The sequence below is a fragment of the Xenopus laevis genome, chromosome 1S (assembly GCF_017654675.1).
Source record: "Xenopus laevis strain J_2021 chromosome 1S, Xenopus_laevis_v10.1, whole genome shotgun sequence".
In the NCBI taxonomy this organism is placed as follows: Eukaryota; Metazoa; Chordata; class Amphibia; order Anura; family Pipidae; genus Xenopus; species Xenopus laevis.
Window position 1 is genome coordinate 97,403,229 of NC_054372.1, and position 21,742 is coordinate 97,424,970.

At 38.6% G+C, this 21,742-nt stretch overlaps 1 protein-coding gene across 3 annotated transcripts in view; it reads left to right on the plus strand.

Moving 5' to 3' along the window:
* The window catches only part of crtc1.S (CREB regulated transcription coactivator 1 S homeolog), a 66,641-nt gene extending 51,531 nt beyond the window's left edge, over positions 1-15,110 (plus strand). For all 3 annotated transcript variants that reach the window (XM_041579950.1, XM_041579949.1, XM_018243706.2), the window contains 3 exons: positions 2,225-2,308; positions 3,556-3,736; positions 14,223-15,110. In XM_041579950.1, the coding sequence (XP_041435884.1) occupies positions 2,225-2,308; positions 3,556-3,736; positions 14,223-14,434 (477 nt within the window). In that variant the 3' untranslated portion in view covers positions 14,435-15,110. The remainder of the gene's footprint in view (positions 1-2,224; positions 2,309-3,555; positions 3,737-14,222) is intronic.
* The last annotated feature ends 6,632 nt before the right edge of the window (positions 15,111-21,742 follow it).

A 21,742-nucleotide genomic window follows, 5' to 3' on the forward strand; every position in this document is an offset into this window, starting at 1 on the left:
CAGGAGAACAAACTTTATCTTGTTTTTAGTGCAAGGTAAAACTATTGGAGAAATATCCTGAGAGTCAAAATAATAAAATCAAAAAAAGTTTATATGAATCACGATGTTAAAAATAGATGCAGACGCTGTGATATTCCGCCTTGATACTTTAAGTTATAAATCTGAATTTCAATAGTCTAGTTGTTAACAACAAAATATCCGTGATGAATCTCAGTATTAAATATCGGATTCATTGACGGCTGCCCTGTTAAAGAGTAACCAAAGTTTGATGCAAATATCCTTATTTATGTTAATACTAGCTCAAAGAGCTTGCAGTAGCACTTCCCACAAACAACCATTTACTTGACACTTGGCTACAGCGTACTTTTACTACAGCTTTACCCATTAGTATAAACAAAATAAGCATTAGTTTTGTTGGGAACTGTGCTGCACTTTCATTGAATAAGTAATGGAACTCCTGGCTCTCATATCCATATATTTTATCTTTGAATATAATGGGGAAGAAGCAAAGCATTGTCTGCATAGTATGAATGGGATTTCAAGAAGTCTACCAGTGGTCATCAGAAGATTAGGGGATACAGGAGAGCGTACAGGAAATTGAGAGAATAAACAGTTGGTCAACTTAATAAAACTCAGAAAAGAAAGTCAAGGAGAAAAGCAGAATTTAAAAGGGTAAAAATGCAGAACTTAATAGAAAAAAAATGGCACAGTGTGCATTAAATGGAAAGGGCATATGAAGAATGGCATGGGGAAAAAGGGAGAGTACTAACAATGTAAGATGAAGCAAAATGGGAGAAAAGGGGAAATCTGCCATGAATGTAGATGAAATTGGAGAGCATAAAAATCTAGAACAAATGGAAATGCTGTAAAGAGGGAAACAAAGGACAAGTATAACAGAGCAAAGAGGAAAGAAAAATTCTACATACTGTGATAACATAAACATAAAAAATATAGCACTTTTATCTCCCATATGCTCATTGGTACACAAATTAAATTCTAGAATCATAATTTATGTTTGTCTATACAAAACTGCTATACAACACAAGTCTTCAGAATGATTTGCTACTACTTATGCATTTACACAAACTATGGGGCATGTAGAGCTATATAAAAATTGCTTAAGAAATGTTTGACACTTTAGCCTCTGTGCAATATGTCATTTTTTGTGCTTTTACTTTGTTAAACCTATTGAAAAGATAAACTTAGTGCATTATATTTTACATGTATAAATAGAGCAGCTTCCTAACTTAAAGGAAAAGTATACCCTGCATGTAGGTCTCTAAAAATATATTGCATAAAACAGTTAATATGTAAAACCCTGCTTCATGTAAATAAACCATTTTCATGATAATACACATTACTTGTAGTTTGTGCCATTGGGTAATTATAAATAGAAAATTGCCATTTTAAGAATTATGGAATTTCTCCTGGGATCCTACGATTCAAGGTGCAGATAAACAAACCATACATGTTAGGTCACATGAGCCAATTACTGGACAACGTTCTGTCTTTTGCTTCCACACTTCTTCCTGTTACAGTTAGAGCTGCAGTTTTTCTGGTCAGGTGATCTCTGTGAGAGAACACAGCTCATCACAAAATGTGGGATCAAGGGAAAAGATGTAAAAGGGAAATATTTACTGAAATAGATTGTTTTGAAGCCAAGAATGTAGGACTTACTTGAGATTGGGTCCTAGTTTTTTAGCTAAAGTGTTAAAACTTGTTCCAGCAACTTCATCCTTTAGTGTAATCCATGAAAGTAGAAAGATTGTCAGTGGAAAAATTGTTTCTTCCTCAACTGTTTTGCGCTACAAATTTTATTCTGCACTGATAAAGATGTGTTAACTGCCATTATTACACTAAATATATAAATAAGCTCATCTTTAGCCATGAAATAGAGCTATCGGCACCTGTTGTGTTTCTTAAGTCTTGATCCGGAATAAACATTTCGAGAGTGATGTGGTTTATAAAACATTGCAAATGCAGCTGTGGCAGTCCTCCAACATCTTAATGTGACAAGAAATGTCCCTCTTGGTATAGGGAGTTGAAAAGCACTGTTGTACACCAATATTCAAAATATAGTGCTTGATAAAGCTCAGATTATAACCACTGTAGTACATTTAGGAGGACCGATTGTTTAGCATTTCTACTATAGTAGTAAACATATTGTGCATATTGCACTTACAGATTGAGATACAAGCGTTCTAAACTTTTCTTTTGTTTCTAGCATTCAATCTTAGGGAGTGTATTTGGAGATTCCTATTATGACCAGCAGATGTCTGCACGGCAAACAAACGCCCTATCTCACCAGGTGATGAACTTGTAAAACTATATGTGGAATTTTCTGATATTTGTTTAAACTGTGCCAGAAGATTGTTGATTTCAGTTTTGTAGTCTTTGTTGTCCTCTCTCGTTATCCCTATAAATTACAAATCAGTTCTTACAATGTTTGAGTGGGTTGTGCATCATGAGGAAATGTGTTGTTAAAAAGACACACCTGGTGCATTTACATTTTTTTCCTTCATGCAAAATATAGAGCAACTAAACATTTGAATAGGTCTTAGTGTGGCAGATAACTAACATAGTAAGGTTCACCTGTGTTCATAATGGTCAGGAGATAATCATCCCTTCTGTATGATTTTTATGTGTGAGAGGAAACTGGAGCACACACGGGCAACTAGTGCAAACACAGTGGGGCAAATTTACTAAAGGCCAAAGTGACTAAAGCTGGCGAAAATTCACCAGCATTACGTAATTTCGGTACTTAGCCGTCTTACTATGGGTCGCTGGCATAACTTCGCTAGCGAAGGAGATAGACTCTAGCGCTACTTCTCTCCCTAACGCCTGGTGAATTTGCGCTCTGGCAAATGACCATAACTACACAAATCCACTAAAATGCACATTTTACTGAACGTTACCTCTTGCGCCAGACTTGCCTTCGCCACCTCAGACCAGGCGAAGTGCAATAGAGTAGATAGAGTTCCTCAAAAAAAAAAAAAAAAATTGAACATTCCCAAAAAATACTAGCGTCTTTTCCTTTTTTCAGGGTGATAGGCTGAAAAAGTGCATACATTTTTTTTGGGTTAACCGGCTTCCCCCCTACATTTCACAACATATGACATCTAAACTATACACTGGGCTCATGTGTAGGGCAATATAACAACTCTATTTTATTTTATTAAGGTTTCTGGGCTTGTGTAGTGTTATGTATTTGCTGCCACATATTCGTCCGTTGAACTTTAACTTCCCGCCGTATGCAAATTAAGCAACGATAGTGCAACTTCGCTTGGTGCAGTAACGCTAGCGCAACTTTGCTAGTGTTATAAGTTGGTGAAGTGAAATGAGAAAAATATATATAAAAAAAGAATTAAAAAAAAAAACATCTTCAAAGTTGTAGGCAGGTTCTGTAAATGAAATGGTGCAAACTCTCAAACAATCCATTTTAATTCCAGGTTGTGAGGAAACAAAACATGAAAAATGCCAGGGGGGGTGTGTGAAGACTTTTGCATGGCACTGTATGGGTTAAAAATAAAAAATGTTTGTTTCTCTTTTCCACAGCTTGAGCAGTTTAACATGATCGAAAATGCAATTAGCTCAAACAGCCTATACAGCCCCTGCTCAACGCTTAACTACTCTCAGGCAGCCATGATGGGGTTTACAAGTAGTCACCGCAGTTTGCAAGATTCTCAGCAGCTCAACTATTCTAGTCATAGTAACATACCTAACATCATTTTCACAGGTAAGTTTCATTCTTGATAGTTTACAAAATGAAACTAACAATTCCTTTATACAGTTTTCTAAATGGCGCTCGTAACAGTATCTGGGCAGTTCATTCATAAATCATAATCACTTTGAGACTGTGAACTGTAATGAGCAGGGCCCTCTTTACCTTCTATATCGATCAGTATCTGTATGTTTGATATATACACATTTAAGAGCTACAGCGGTGCTGAATATAGGGTTGCTACCTGTTCGCTTTTTTTTTTTTTTTTTAACTCTTTATTTAAGTTAGAATTTTCATTTTCATATCATAACATCCATACATACACATTGTGCATAATTAGGCAAGTCATCATTTCGTACATCTGCTCATGTTGTGCACATTATGTGGACAAGCCTTACACATTATGGAACAACCCTTCCCTATTGAGAGTGATTAATTATGTGAGCTATATGTTTAAAAGAAGTTAAGGAGTTGAAAAGAAAATAAAGGGTAGCAAAAAAGGAAAAGGGGGGAAGAAGAAAAAAAAAAAAGGTAGCGCAGAGAATGCAAGAGAAAGGAACATATGAAGTCAAAAAACTATTTAAACTGTCTGAGCCCGGGGTTTTTGGGGAGGCATCGTCATTCTATGATATTTACTTATACTATCAAAAGGTGCAAAGAGTCCCATGCAGACCACACTTTTTCAAAACTTGGTAGTTGAGAGCGGTGTAATGCTGCTAAATATTCCATCCGTCTAATGTCTTGAATTGCTGATTTTAGTTCGGTGCCCATAGGGGGCTGTGCCGTTTTCCAGGTACGAGCTATAAGTCGCTTAGTTGCAGTTAATATGAGGTTGGCCAATTTCTGTATATATTTTTTGAGTTAGGAAATGGCATTCCTAGCAGAAAAGTTTGTGGGTTTAGCTGTAAATTGGGTCCCAGTAAGGATAGCACTTCTTTACAGTAGTTTTCTAGGATAGGACAAGTCCAAAAGATGTGGTATAGGATGGCTGTTCCTCCGCACTGTCTCCAACACTGATGACGTTGCTGGGTATATTGAATGTAGTTTAATGGGTGTCATATACCCATTGCATAATCATTTTACAATTTTTTTTCCTTGTGAGTGACACACATTGAGGCCTTTTTAAGGTTCTCCCATAATGATGACCATTTGGTGAAAGGTATACCTTCCCCAAGGATTTGTTCCCATGCTTGCATATAATTGTATTTAATGAAAGAAATTTCCTGTTTTCTCTGTTGGGTGACATACCCGCCAGCCGTCATATAGACCGTGGGACTTAATTGGAGCGTACACACAGGCTAACGTAATTTTTTTCTATTATTGAGTTGTCCTTGTATTATAATATATCTCCCATTGGGGTCTTTTTGCATCTTAGTTACCTGTAGAGAGCAATTTTTATGGATCAAGATTGCTACCCCAGCCTTTTTTACAGGTGAGGAGGCCAAGTATGAGGTAGGGTATTGTATAGAGTGCAGTTTAGGCGAGTCAGAGAAGCGGAAGTGCGAAATATGTCAGCGCCTCCTTAAAAAGCAGATATCTCTTCGTCATGCTATTCAAACCTTTTACATTCAGAGTGATTATCTTAGCCATAATATCGAATATGGTATTGCTGATGCCTTACAATACTCCCCTTGGATATTTTGTATGGGTCCTCTGGGTCCAGAAAATAAACATTAAACAGACCTTTTGGCTTAGAAACTGGTAAAGCATTTAGTATAATGATCATTAAAACAAGTATTTCAAATTGGTGTAAGTAAGGAGCTGAAACAATCAGATTGTGTTGCTCCAAGTGAAGGGTACACTGGCCCTTCGGTGGGGACATCATGGGTTTGCAGCCAGGCCTGAGCAGTCCCTCCCGCACAAGTCTCCATATCTAAGCCTTTAGCTGAGCCTGCCGGCCTATTTAAGTGAGGAAAACAGTATAGTTAAGTCTCAGTTGCTGTCCTTAGCTGTTCCTCTTTACCTTAGTGGTTTTGGTGAGGAGGTTTGCTTTGAGGTGCTGTTATTCAGGCCCATTCTTCATAGCAAACTTGGACCATCTGCTGGGTCTCGGATTTAGTATTGGGTGCCATTGTGGGTCGCCACCAGTCGAAATGGGAATCGGTAAGGGATATGGAGGTCCCTTAATATTGCTGTAGTCGGTTTGAGGGCCCACCTTTTGGCCATAGTGATGGGTGAAAGATCACTGAAAATTTGCATGGTGTCGGTTTTGTATAATAAGTCCTGTCTATTTTGGCTTGCTAAGATTATTATTTCCTTGGAAGTGTAATAGTGGAGTCTAGGAATAACATCCCAAGGTTGTCGTGGCTGCTGTGCTTTGCCGGTTAAGGCCAGATGCGCTCTATCTATGCGCCATTCCTCAGTCAGAAGATCGGGGACCAATTGTTAGAAGAGTGTCAGTAGATACTCATTCAAGCTTGATTGTCCTACTTCCTCCGGGATCCCTCTAATTCTGGTGTTTTGCCTCCGGTCACTGTTCTCAGTGTCCTCCTGCTGGTATTGTAGGTGTTGGAGCTCCTGCCGGAGAGACTTGTTCTCCTCTTCTAGGAGAGAGAGATGTTGTGTAATGTCACCTGTAGTGATTTCCTGCTGCTCCGTCATTGATGTTCCAGACCCGTTCCCATAGCTGCTGATAGGAGTCCCCTGGTGCTTTTTATGTAGCTTTAGTAAGCTTTATCAGAAAGGCTTTTATAAATACACCAGTAAACCTTCATAGTAATGCTGCTCTGACATTTCTAAGAATTCTTATGCATGTTATAATGTCAGTCCTTCACCTTATGATTTCCCTCCAGTAATCCTTCAAGTAATATAATAAAAATATAAAGCAAAATATAGTATAATATTGCTTAAATAAATGTTAAAATCACTGCAAAACAATAGATTTTTTTACTCACAAGGATAGCCAGATCGGAAAGCTCGTAATACCCAAAGTAAAATTAAAGTCAGGACATCTCTGGGACTAGGAAGGATTCCTTACGTTTCGCATTCTCTCTTGACCGCTTCCTCAGGGTGTGTGGTAATTCCAAAAGTCTTTGTTGATCATGTTGGTGCTTTTCTCCCTGTTGCTTTTACCCCCCCAGGTTAAACGAAAACCTGGAGAGTGTTTATATAGCCACTATGCCTGGTTTTTTTCACTTTTTGACACTACACTCCAGTTATCTCATGCAGCAAGGCCACAGGCCTTACTAACTTTGTAAGACAATGTTTTGAGCATAATTAAACATATCTTCAAAGGGTTAAAAGGGTAAGTTGGGTAAGGTTAAAAAAATTACTTTATATTAACATATTCATTTTTATTGAACCTGTACAAAGTAAAAAATAAAAAGGCATAATTTAAAAAAAAAAAAACATTTTAGACTAATATTTTTTTTTTTTGTAACTTAAAATTTTTAAGAATAAAATTCTCCAGAAAAGAAAAGAAAAATAAAGCATTCCAAGCTTGCAATATCACATGTATACATTACAGAAGTAGGTGCCAGACAACACATTAGAATTAGACATTGCCGCAAGTCTGTATTACAAGCAGAGATCGTTCTGGACATTCTCATACATGCTAAAACATTAACATATAAACAGAAAACAAAAGAAAAAATAAAAACAAAAAATAAAGTTCTACCTTACATGAAATATTCTCCATATTAATTAACAAAAAATTGTACAGTACATTGCATAGTAACTCAGATACCAAAGCAAATGCCACATCTTAAGCGCATCGTGGGTTAACGAAAAATCAAGAATCTATACGACTTATATCTCAACACTTGCCACCCAGGCAAACGTAAAAATAGTTAAGGATTTTGTGGCTTTGCCAACATCTCGTAAGGAGCCCAAATAGCTAGAAACTTATGTGTCCTGTTCTGAGTATATGCAATCATGTTTTCAAAAGCCATATTCGAAATAAGTCTTCTATGGACCTCCTGAACAGATGGGGATTCAACCGATTTCCATTTAGTCGCTAGCGTAATACGAGCCACTGTTAATATATGGTTAACCAGAACCTGCGACGAACTAGAAATCTCCTCAATAGGTTTGCCTAATAGGAAGGTTATAGGGTCTTTCACCACATCTGTGCAGGTGACCTTCGAAATTATACTATGGACTTCGGTCGAATAAGCAGTAATAACTGGGCATGACCAGAACAGGTGATACAGGGTACCTGGGTCTTGGCATCCCCTCCAACATTGATTCGTGATCTGTGGAAAGATCTTATTAAGCCTCATTGGTGTCATGTACCATTGCATCATTACTTAATATACGTTCTCCTTCTGTCTGACACATGTGACTCCCTTCTTAGCATTAAGCCAAATAGCGTCCCAATCCTCTAGTGGCAAAGTGACATTAAGTTCTTGTTCCCAGAGAGTCATATAATTATGTTTTACGAAATCTAGAGGTGGCAACGTTGAGAGAAGTGCATAGATTCTTGACAGCAGAGCTGGATATGGGAACCAAGATTGGAAGTGTCTCAAAAAAATATAAAAATTTCGGCAAAATACTCATTTTGAGTGCTGCGATGCGACCAAACCATGACAGGGGGTAGTCCGACCATTTACGAAATAACAATTTAGTTTGCTGAATAAGTGGGAGAAGGTTCAGTTTAAACAGGTCCTTATATAACGGAGAGATACGAACCCCAAGATAAGTCAGTGAGTCCATCTTCCATTTATAACCAAAGTTAGATCTCAAAGTGTTCAATAGTGGGGCCTGCATACAAAGGGGTAGAGCCTCAGACTTGTCCCAATTAATTTTATAACCTGAGAGTGAGCTATAAGTATTAAGTGTCTTATGGAGAGATGGAAGGGATATATGGGGATTTGAGAGAGACAATAAGACATCATCCGCAAATAATGCTATTTTGTATTCAATATTGGCTATCTCAACACCCATAACATCCCTTTGCTGTCTGATGAAAGCTGCTAAGGGTTCAATACTCAAGGCATACAATAAAGGCGATAAGGGGCACCCTTGCCGCGTCCCATTCCCGATCTTAATTGACTTCCCCTTTGCACCAGGCAGTTTAAGTTGTGCTGTAGGGAGGCTATATAAGGCCTTTAAAGCTGTTATAAAGGGGCCAGAGAATCTCATATGATTTAGCAGGGAGAACAGAAAAGGCCAGCTCAGCCGATCAAACGCCTTTTCGGCATCTAGACTCAACAGGACCACAGGTTTGTTTTTGCGTTGGATGGTTTCGAGTAGTGCCACCGTACGCCTAGTGTTGTCCCCGGCTTGTCTTCCCGCAATAAAGCCCACCTGGTCTGCATGTATTAAAGTTGGGGTTAAGGCAGCCAATCTATTAGCTAAAATTTTAGTGAAAAGTTTCAAATCCGCGTTTAGTAATGCTATTGGTCTGTAGCTACTGCAAAGAGTTGGATCCTTACCAGCTTTAGGTAGTAACGTTAGGTAGGAAGTAAGCATTGTGGATGGAATAGGGGTTCCTGTTAGGAATTGATTAAATAAGGCTGTAAGTTGAGGTACTAAAATACCATGGAAGGTTTATAAATAGATATAGGGGAACCCATCCGGGCCAGGTGCCTTTCCATTTGGGAGGGATTTTAACGTGGCTAGTATCTCTTCCGATGTGATTACAGCATTCAGAAGATCTGTATCTTCTGGGTTCAATTTATTCATATTTGCTGCAACTAAGAATTCTTGGAGTGGAATTGCTGATGTGGGGGGGGGAAGTAGGGGAGCATTCCTTGAGATTATAGAGATTATTATAGTATTGGCAAAACTGTTCTGCTATTTCCTCTGGGTTATGGGTATATGTTCCATTCGGAAGTTTGATTTTGATTATCGATGACTAAGCCTTTCTATCACGTAATTTGTTTGCCAGAAGGGTTAGAGGTTTATCCCCCTGTTCGTAATAAGTTTGTCTAGACCATTTTAAAGTCTTATCTATCTCACGTAATCTATAGTTTCGTAGATCCTGCCGGGCCTGGATGAGTTTTTGCCAGGACTCAGGTGTGCCTAACAATTGGTGTTGGCCTTGGAGGAGGTTAAGGGAATCCGTTAACTTAGTCAAGGTGGATAAGCAATGTTTTTTCCTAGCAGTAGTGATAGCAATTATCGTCCCTCTTAGGGTTGCCTTATGGGCTTCCCACAGAATTGGCGTAGAAGGAGCAGTTGGCGCATTTATGGAAAAATATTCCTCTATAGCCTTTGCAAGTTGCTCCTTTGTTTGCAGGTCTGAAAGCACTAGCTCATTCATACGCCAATGTGAAATTCTACTGTAAGGGGGGCCAATTGTAATATCTAAGACCAATGGTGCATGGTCCGACCACGATATAGGCAAAATTGTAGTCGTAAAATCAGATCTAAGACATGAATGCGATAAGAAAAAGTAATCCAACCTCAAATAAACCTGATGTGGGTTTGAATAAAATGTGAATTGCCTATCTCTAGGGTGGTTAATTCTCCATGCATCCTGCAGGATATGCTGTCTCATTTATTGCCGGAATCTTTTAGAAAGAAGACCAGAATTCTTATCAGGTGAAGGATGAGATCTATCCTTGTCTTGAGAGAATGTTAAATTAAAATCTCCCCCGATAATCGTAGAATGGGATAGCAAATGTTGGTATTTCTCAAGGATTTGTTTTAGAAACACAATTTGATTTTTGTTTGGGGAGTATATATTGAGAATGGTGAGAGGAGTGCCCACAAGGGAGCCCTTAACTATGAGAAAGTGGCCCTTAGGATCCTTATAGGAGTCCAAAACCTGAAAAGGGCATTGTTTATGTATCAACACTGCCACCCCAGCCTTCCTATGCGGGCGTGAAGCATATAAAGCCGTAGTATAGTGCCTAGACGTAATATGGTATGATTTAAAATTGGGGAAATGAGTCTCCTGGATTAAGGCTATGTCTGTAAACTGTGCCCTTAGCTCTTTAAGTAACAGACATCTTTTAGCAATGGTATTAAGCCCTTTGGCATTAAGCGAGAGAATCCTCACCATTTGTATAACACCTTAAACCAAGCAGTAGATGCGAAACAAAAAACATCATGGAAAGTAAAATGTACAATTCTTGCAGGACCAAGAGTAACTCTGTAGGTTAGCGTAGACATCGCAGGAACTACAACACAGGTGATGAGAATCATTTCAAAGGTAGACAAAAACATATTCAAACCGAATAAACAGCATAAAAGTTGCAAAAAGTATACATACATAAAAAAAGGGAAAAAGGAAAAAAAGAAAAAATACAGTCCAGCCTGCTTGAGTCACTGTATCAACACTACACTCGTGTTGAGATATCCCTCTCGACTACAGTATACTCAAGAAGGAAATGGATGCCTCCAGGCTTCCTTGGGGGGGATGGAGAACAGGTCCAAGCAACAAGCAACAAAAGTTAACTCACCAAAACAAAAGGAGACAATCCAAAAAGGCCCAGCTGGGTCAATATCAAGGGAAAACATAGAAACTTATCTGCAATATGACACCTGAACTTCAAGTCGGTGCGCCGGAAGGGCATTCCTCCGATGAGGGGCGAACACGCGGGCTCTGAGCTGAAGATGATGGAGAATGGGAAGGAGATCGAACCGTAGACCAAATCGGGTTGGGATCCGACCTGGCTGGCACAGGATCCACTGCGGAGGCCTCCGATGGACGATGTAGGCCGAGAGATCGGAGAAAGATCTTGTTGTCACTAGGATCACGAAGAACATGTTGTTTACCTGCTCTGTTGACAATTAAACGAAATGGGAATCCCCATCTGTATGGGACACGATTGTCCCGCAGAACTTGAGTAACTGGTCGCAATTCTCTTCGCCTTTGTAGAGTTGCAGGGGAGAGATCGGTAAATATAGTAAGCTTCGTATTTTGATAAAGTACCCCTCTGGAAGTTGGCGACTTTTTGCCAGTACCGCTTCTTTCGTTTCATAGTAATGGAAACATACCACTACATCACGCAGAGGTTTAGAGTCCGGCGGCTTAGCTGTTAGGGAACGATGTGCTCTATCTAGTCGGCAATTATCTTCCGTCAAGGTAGGGCATAACTGCAGAAATAGGCCCTTTAGAAAGAGTTGCAAAGCTTGCGGTTCTATCTCCTCCGGAATACCCCGGAACCTCAAATTCTGCCTTCGCGATCGATTTTCCATGTCTTCACATTGGGCTTTCAACATGGCTAACTCCTCACGCAAGGCCGCATTATCATCTTCAATAAAGGCATAACGTTGAGTCAGATCGTCCGCGACCGTTTCTACACGATCGGTCCGCTCACCCAGATCATCTATGTCAGACCTCAAGGCCTGGATAGCTGTTGCGATAGCCTTGTTGATGGAATGAGTCAGAGTCTGTTGTAGGCCCAAGTCGATAAATCTGGGGAAGATGTAGCTGCTAGCGGCGACTGACCTGGGGAAGTTGTAGGTTCGTGACCGCTTAGCGAGGAGGGAGATGAGGGCGAGGTGCAAGCTCGTTCCATCCCAGCGCCATCTTGGAATGCCCGAGTCCGTGACGCAGATGCAGACTTATGCAAAAATGGAGTCAGCGTGCCAGTCTGTTCCTTCTGCTTGCGCTTACCCATAGATAATGAGTGATTCCGGGACCCGAAGCCACAGTAGCTAAGTAGAAAAGCTGATTTTTCGGTCGCTTAAGAGCCTGTTGGACCGGAGCTCAGGCCGTGTGCGTCTTGCTCAGATCATGGTTGGCCACGCCCCCCTAGACTAATATTTTTAAACTTTTAATTTACCCGCCTACACCATTTTACGCTTTTCAAGGGGCCCGAGAAAAATGGTGTAAAATCCACGACAATGTAAAATCAGGGAAATGTAGCTAACAGGGTACAGATCTGCATTCACACAGGGAATGATAAATTGCCATTTCTGGTAAGCCCTGCCTATCTGCTGGTGCCCTACAGTGCTGAGGGCTGAAGGCTATTCAGCATAACCAAGGAAAGAAACAATCAGGAAATAGAATAGCTGGGGACATTTTCAGTAGTAAGTATTAAAAAGTTTTAAAGACTAAAGATATATGCTAGGAAAATGATCCTCCTACATTGGATGGCCCAATGCTCTTCAATGTTTACTAGTTGCCTACACATTATTGGTTCTAAGATACAGGTCTGGGGCATTGGTACCCGGATCCTCTCAGTCATAGGGTGAGTGTTGCCTTTATTAAGTCTGCATGTTGTAAATGGGTTCTTAAAGGTGTTAAGGATTAAGGGCATTCTAATTGGTGTATTATGAGACTGGATTGAAGCCACAATTAAACAATGAGCCCTCTTCACACTCTTGAGAATTCCTTGACTTGTTAATGATGCCACCAAGAACTATGCTAGGGTAACCAAGGAAAGCTGACTGTAATGTTGTATTACTGCACTTGAAATGAAGACAATGCACTGAGTACTGTAGAATCACTGTTTATTTGTTACTTGTATGTTTTATAAAAGCAATAAATAAAAACCTTTGAAAAAAAGACTTCAGACTACACACATCTCTACTTTAGTTGCAGCAATTTAAGGATTGATGGTGCTAATTTAGCGATATGATGATATGGAGTTTTTAGTGTTAAACACTTAAAGAGAATCTGTGTAAACCAGTTCTTCATCTAAATTAACCATTTTCATAAAAATATATTCTTTTAGTATCATGTGCTATTGGATAATCTTGAATTTAAAAAATGCTATTTTTACATACTAAAGGCCCCCTGGATCATACAATTCACTATGCTCACACACAAATCAAGGGCACACATACTGTACATGCTATGTAACATTAGCCAATGAATGGACACCGCTGTGCTGTTTGCCAGGAAGTTTATTTTTACAGAGCAGATTTTTTATTTCCATAGTGATAAGATAGCATAAATTAATGTATATGGAACTTTTCAGACACAGTGAGGCTCATTTATAAAGACTGGGCAAATTTGCACCTGGGCAGTTACCCATGGCAACCAATCAGATGATTGCTTTCACCGTTCAACCTGCAGCTGGTTGAAAAAAGCTAATCACTGATTGGTTGCTATGGGTTACTGCCCAGGTGCAAATTTGCCCAGTGTTTATAAATGAGCCCCAGTGAGTAAAAATAAAGCTCACAATTTTAAACGCGCTTTGTTTTGCAGTTTTTGATACGTAATATTAGATTTGTGCTTATTTGGCCATATTGGCCATACTCTTAGAAACATAGATAATTGGGCACCAGCATGGGGTCCTACTGTAGGAGTGCCACATCAGCATCTTCTTCCTCTTCATGGAAAATCTGTAACTGGGCGCACATATGCAGTAGAGTAAAAAAAGCTGTATTTTTCCCTCTGTCTGACTTCCCACTACTGCACATGTGCACCTGGGTTGGAGCCATACAGAAGATTCATGAAGTAGAAGGTGGAAACATGGTGCTCCTTCAGTACTGCTCCGTCTGGTGCTGCTTTTAGCAAACTCAAACACTAACTAAAGATTTTAGGTAAGCTATTATTAATCACCCCCCCGGGGATTATACTTTTGTTTCCCTTTAAGGTATTTAAGATGATCTCACTAAAACCTCTTTTCTGATATGTTTCCCTTATTTCTTTCTGTAGTTACTGGAGAATCCCCCCCAAGCTTATCAAAAGAACTTACCAGTACATTGGCAGGTGTTGGAGATGTGAGTTTTGATTCTGATTCACAGTTTCCTCTGGATGAACTTAAAATTGACCCCTTGACATTGGATGGACTTCATATGCTTAATGATCCAGACATGGTTCTGACAGATCCAGCAACAGAAGATACTTTCAGGATGGACCGATTGTAAATTGAATATTCAATGCAGGAAATATAATGCTGCCCTAACCCCCGCTGAGCAGAAACATTCAACCGTGCAAGGCAACCACTGAGAGGTGTCGCTCTTTATTGTACAATGAGTAAAATCTTGTTGTCCAAAGCTTGCAATGCTACGAATCACGCATTGTGTGCCATGTTTAGCTCTCGTAATCCATTCATTGCAGCCTAATGAAGGATTTTATCTTCTTTTTTCCTTATTAACCACCAAAGTTCTGACATTGAGTTAACTTTTTTTTAGTGCTTACACTCAAAGTGTTTCAATCTGGTGCAGGAAAACAGCTTGGATCCTCTGATTACTAGTTGTTGGCCTTACTAATGCCTGTATCAACATATGCTGCGTTTAGCATTTCACCTCTCGAGAAGGACAGTAGGCCAAAACCTAAAGACAAATTCCTATATCCTTTGAATATCAAAATTGGGGTTTTGCAGATGGCTTTGTTTCTGACTGTAGCTGACATAGGGAATTTGCCTGCCATGGGAATGCTTGACAAATATTGTCAATTATTTAGACTAAAAGCATCCATCCTTCTCAAGAGAAGACACTTTACACATTGTCTGATTTGCTAATGAAATATAGGCTGCCTCAGCAAACAGAATTGCATGGTTAGTGAAGGAGCCAGTTGAAATCGTTTTCAAAGGAAATGTTATGCAGCTAATCAAACATTAGTCAAGCTATTAAGCTTTTTCTTCTTCTACTATGGATGGTTTTCTCATTTGTTGCCCAGCTTGTGAATTATTTTAGGGCCAACAACAATCTTAAGCAGTCATATTTTCATAGTATTTATGAAAGTTGTTGTCACACTTGGGATAAGTTCTAATGCTTTATTGTGTCAAATGCATTTTGTTTCCTTTTTTACTTATGTTTGGAGGCCAGACTGGATTTTCAAACCAAAAAAAGAGATTTTCAAACGAAAAAAAAGGGAAACCTATACATAGCTAAAACAAAAAAAAAGGGTGGGGGGGTTAAATTTTGTAATTTTGCCAACCAGATTATTCATAATATGCACCCTTATCACTGGAAACCATTGGTTTCTATCCTATGCATTAACAATTACACTGTCAAAATGTAAATGGTTTGTTTCTGATATATCAGATAAATATGTCAGTAATACATGAAGTTGTATTATTAACAGCTGTACATGCTGAGCATTAACCCCTGAAATGTAACGGCTGATTGTAGTTGCTTACCTTTACTGAAGAAATGTAGATCTACTGCATTTACAAGCAAAACTGCATATTGGTTCAGAATTTACATTTTGTGATAGTATTTTTATAATGTCCTGTATCATGTATTAGTTCAGAGGCTACATGGTTAGATGCACTTTGTTCTGATTGCAACGACTGCTTCATATATTGATTTGTTAAAGGGGAACTATTCAGAAAATAAAAATTTAATATAAGCTTCAGCACACTGAAATAAGAGGTTTTCTAAATATAATCAATTCAAAATTCTGTACCGTTTCTGAAAGTTTATCTTCACTGGGGCTCATTTATCAACACTGGCCAAATTTGCCCATGGGCTGTTTCCTATAGCAACCAATCAGTGATTAGCTTTTTAAAGCCAGCTGCAAGTAGAACAATGAATGCAGCATTCTGATTTGTTGTCATGGGTTACAGCCCATGGGCAAATTTGCCCAGTGTTGATAAATGACCCCCACTATCTCTAAACATCTGTTTGTCTTCATTCTTTCTTTATGCAGTAGTTGGGTGCTAGATATTCATTGACAGATCCAATATATCTTAAGGGTGGGTTCCTTTTGCCTAGAAGATACATTAGAGCTCACTCTATTTAAATCACGAGATATCCGGACTCTCTACATGCAGGGTTTGTGTAAAATAGTTATTTTGTTAGATTTTGTTTGTACTGGAATCCGTTGAGTGAGCTCTAATTCATCTGACAGGAAAAGGGATCCCCCCTATCAGATAAATTGGATCATTCACCCGACATCCAACTGCTGCATGAAGACAGAATGAAGAGAGAAAAAAATACTGAGAGAGCGATATTGAAGATTATTTCAGAAACAATGCAGAGTATTTAATTGGTTGTATTTAGAAAGTTCCAGTATGCTGAAGCTTGTATTAACTTTTCCTTTTCGCAATAGTTCACCTTTAAGGTGACTGTACTGTAGAAAGGTAACTTATTTTACCCAGCTCTAACTATAACCCCACATTTGTTATTTTCCAAATAGAACATCTAAGGTTTGCAGTCAAGATGAAACCATTTTTTTTTTTTTAAAACAGAACATGAGCCTTATTGGATAGGTCTACATGGAGTTAATCACAAGGTGGAAACTGCAGAAAAACCAAAGTGTATTTAGGGAGGAAAGGGATGGAATATAACCAGGAAACTAACTATGTGTTAGTCAGCGACTTGAAGGGGGGCCATGTGGGACATAACTGTTCAGTGAGTTTGTAATTGATCTTCAGCATTCAGCTCAGATTCAAAAGCAACAGTTATGACTAATGTGCCCCCCTCAAGTCTCTGATTGGTTACTGCCTGGTAACCAGTCAGTGGAAAGCAAGAGAGCTGAAAAGCAGGAAGTAGTGTTCTGTCAGACATCCAGTCACTCCAGCCTTTATAGGTGACTTGGCTGACTTACTATATTAGAAACATGTTTTATTTTGCACAGCCTATATTATTTAGCCAGTTTTTATTATTACACTGAACAATTCCTTTAAGTGAAAGTCTCTCCATTAAAATATATGATCTTAACTTTAACATTTGAGTATAAAGTTTGTCACGGGAGACAATACAACCTCACATTTCTGAGGCTTTGTCACCTCTGAGTGGTTACCTTACAAAGCGCACCAAGTTATTTAATTCCAGGGGCATTGGTGTTAAAAGGCTTATAAATGGGAAATAATTCAAGTGCCTCCAGCTTAGTACAGTACTTCATCAGCGAGTCACTTCATGATGACAGTCAGCATTTACAAGTAGGCAAAAATAGTTTTGAAGGGGAGAGGGAATACAGTAATAACTTTTTCACATTCTTTGGTTAATCAGAAATGTCTTACTCCTATAAGTGTGTGATATTAGATGCGTTACTTGTATCAAGATATCAGCAAAACAGATAGTATCACATTTCGCTGCTTATCAGTGTACAAATGTAGAAAACTAGCCAATCGGATAAATAAAAATCTTAAAAGAATGTCTCAGCTTTAAGAAAACACAATATTGTATGTAATCTGTATCTTCTTGGGTTAAGGAAGTTAGGACACAGGTGTCCTTCAAAGCTACAGTGAAACAATGCTATCTGTGTATTATGAAAGTCTGCTGTTTTACGTATTTTTGTAAATTTTAATATGCAGTTTCAAACATAAAGCATGCACTTTTCAAATACAGAAGGGCTCTTTAGGGGAAAAAAGGCGGTTTATTTAAGCCATGCTGATATTTGCATTACATTCTTAAATATGGGCAGCGCAGTTTTCTGTGCATAATACAAGTCTGGCAAAAGCATATCTTTATTCATGTTTCCTTATAAAGCATTAAAGAGATCCAGCATGTTTGTTGTTTAAGAGCCAAGAGATTTTCCTTGGATTTTGAGCTTTTACTAGATGTGTAAAATACTAGAAACTACTGTTCATGCCTTTAAGTTTTAACTTCTGTTTCATCTCACCATACTGCATTTAATTGTTCAAACTTTAGCAACATCCATTCTGTGCTGAATCAGAGTGCAAGTTTGCCCGATATCTTCAGGTATGCCTTAAGCATTGCTTCATTTCATTAAGCCACACGTATGGTTTGTGTTTAAAGGGATAGTGACAATTCTCAGGTTTTAGCTCCTTTAAGATAGTGTTGGACTCTAACAAGTTCTTTTGTTCTAGTGCAGGAAAAGTCAAGCAGGCAGGATAGGAACATGCATATATATCCTAGTATGAGGGAATGAGTTAAAAGCATCATCTGAAAGGAAAACCCAAACCTGAACAGTGTGGGAGAGGAGAATTTCAGCAAGAGGAGGCTTTTATTTTTTGCAGGAGATGAGAGGCTGAAAGCAGTAATATAATAATATATTTTACATTTATGGGTAGTAATTTTGTGATTAATAGTTATTATTGCCATCATAGTAGAGATCTATGCACAAAACTAGAGGTGAAAAAGAAAGTGCACGATCGAGCTCCAATGCCACAGCTTCTGTCCCAATTAAGGTCCCCATAGATGCAACGACCGATTTTAGCCAAGTCCGACCAATCCTTCGAAATTATCATGCGGTTAGTGGGATTCGAACATCATACAATGTCAGGAAATTGGTTGGCCAGGTTAAAAAATCTTTGTTGGTCCCAGTGCAATCTATCTATGTTTGCAGGGCCAAGCAGGCAGCTCCCCTTTGTTTTCCTATCAAATTGGTCTTTTTAGTTGATGGACAATTCGTATGATCGTACTATCGTTTCGAGATTATCGTGGTGTCACGATGACGATCGGATCTTTTAAAAATCTTTACATCTATGGCCAGCTGTAGAAGAGAGTGCAAATGCCAAGTCTTTAGAATTGTGGACAAACAATTCTGTGCACCTGCAGTTTTTGCTCCTCTTTGCCCACAATTCTAAAGACTTGACAAAACTAGAGGTGTCACTATCACTTTAAATAAGTATTTAAATAAGCCATTGGTCTGAATTTTATAAGGGCACATGTAGATTTTTAAAAGGCCATTGTAAGTTTACATTGTCTGTGCTAACATAGTTTTATTATGTTACTTTGTACATGTACAGCAGAAGCGAATGGTGTGTGTGAAAGCTTTATTTCTATTTTCCATTTCTGACCTTATTCACGTAGCCATGTCCCTTGCCAGCAGCTACTCTTGATAGCACTGTGTCATCTATATGGCAATAGACCCTATGGGAACTTATACAGTGGACTGTGGCAAATGGCAGCTTATGTAAAACTAATCAACAGCAAAATGATTCTATATTTGTGCAATATTTTAATTAGAACGCATGAAAGGGAAAACAACGTTTATAATGGCCCTTTAAAACGTATACTTTACTAAAATGGGTTTATAATCCTGAACACTTTATTACATTGTAAAACCTTGTCGATATTGATCTGTTACCTTCACATAAATGTAAAAGTTGAAGAGCGATTAAACACAGTTACTATGGCCAAGAATGGGTTCATTTGTAGTTATATTGGAGACAATGACACCAAAGTCGGCCAGAATTTCAGAACTCAGACATGTACATCTATTCCTGCCCATTGGTTAAGCATTTTCTTTGCCTGTGGTTTGATGGTGAGTTCTCAAGAGAGCTTTATCCTCAAACTGTTATATGGGATATACATTTTATATCGCCATGTCTTTAGGTTAGATGTTAAATGACCCTCTTGAACATGCATATATAATGCAGAGATTTATCTGCTCTGAGTCTTATTGCTGCCTCATTATATCCCAGATGTGGTGATACAGTCTGCAGTCTGGAATGTCTAAAGTTTGAGTCTTGTATAGTGAAATGTATTCTAACTTGTAGGGTATTTTTCCTTTCCTTCTGCAGTTTTATAAATGTTAAACAGAAAATATGTGACTTACTTATTTGGGGTACGTGTAGATCTAAAGTAAGGTGACATTGTTAGTGGAACACAAGGTAGCTTTCTTATAGTACTATAGTGTAAAGCAAGGACATTTTAAGCATCATTGAGTAGATCTTGTTTTTCCCAGTGAATGCATGTGTCAGTAACTCTCTGTAAGAAGCTTTCCTTCTTAGCTGGAGACTTGACAGTACTGGCCTGCACTGCTTCACCATACTGTATCTTATCAGGAAATAAAATGATGAGCAAACCTGAAGAACACAATGAAATATGCCTAAAAATATGGCTAAAAATCTTCTACTCTTGATAGAATGAAACTGAAACCATTGTGCCTACTTCCCAGAACATAGTGGGAGTTCCACGATGGGAATCCATCTCTACCCAATGATGTTGACGGAGAATTAATAATGAAGTCAGGTGACAAGTTTTCTGAAAAATGTGTTTTTCTTTCAGTTAAAACACAACACTAGAGTAGGGTTGCCACCTGTCTGGTTTTGATCCAAACAGCCTGATTTTTTGAAGGTCTGTTTGGTTCAAATCTGGCTGCCCAATCTTCCAAATTAGGAAAACTGGGCAGGATTTCCTGAGAATGTCATGGCGAATGGCCTATTGCCAAAAGCCATGTAATAGCCCTGCCCCCAATGTCACTGTCCCGCCCCGTTATGGCACGCTCCCACCTGTGTCACGGCCCCGCCTACCCCCGTAGTTAGGGGGGGAAAGGTGGCAACCCTACACTAAAGTAACATTTATACTGTTATATGTTTTTACGTTGACTGATTTTTGTATTTGGGTTCAAATTAGTATCGATGATAGCTATGGTACAATAATGAACTTTACACTTATGATCCCACGTAAGAATGGGCACCTATGTTTTGTTATGTTGCCCAGGATAAACTATATATATATATATATATATATTATCTGACCTTCTTTTAGGTTGGTTTCTGTTACTGTTTACCTTCTATTCATTAGCTGCTACTGATTTTTTTTTTTTTTTTTTTTTTTTTTTTAAGACCATTTCTATTTGTGCACATCTATCAATCATTTAGCCTTTGTGTTTTGCTTATTTGCAATATTGGTGCTTTTGTCTAATGAAATCTATATTTACATACAGAAAGGGCCATAAATGACTCTTAATGCATGCTGCAATGCTTAACAGTATATTTGTGTTTGCCATTTACTGGAACATCCAGAGCGAACTGTACTGGACGTGACATCCCTTCCCCCCCAAGGGCCTAGAAATAAAGTGCAGAGCTCTCGCATGTGCTCCTCTTTGGGGTTCGCAGCTAGGGTAAGATTGCATATGCCAATATCCTGGAAAATATTCACATATCTGCACATTTTCCATCTTAACATAGTCTATATAACAATGGTCAGACCTGGATCATTTTGATGAATACACTTTTTTGTTATAAGTTGACTATAAACCTACCCAATTACCTTGAATTTTTAAGCAGACTTAATCTTGCCTAAGGTTATTTTGAAAATACTGCTGCTCTTTTCAGGCAGTGCATGCACATTTCTAACCAATTGCTTTAAGAAAGTAATTTTTTTTTTTCTTCCAAAAAAGACAATACAGATTTCAAGGTGTTTCAGGCAAGTATATGGCTTTGCCTATTTGTTCGGGAACATTCAAACTGTAAAATGAATTATTTTGCACACTTACCCCCGCTAATTTATTTTCATACTGCAGATACAACACAAACGTGCCAGTGATCAGCAATACAATGAGCTTGGCCTTTGTCCAGGAGATTATAGGGT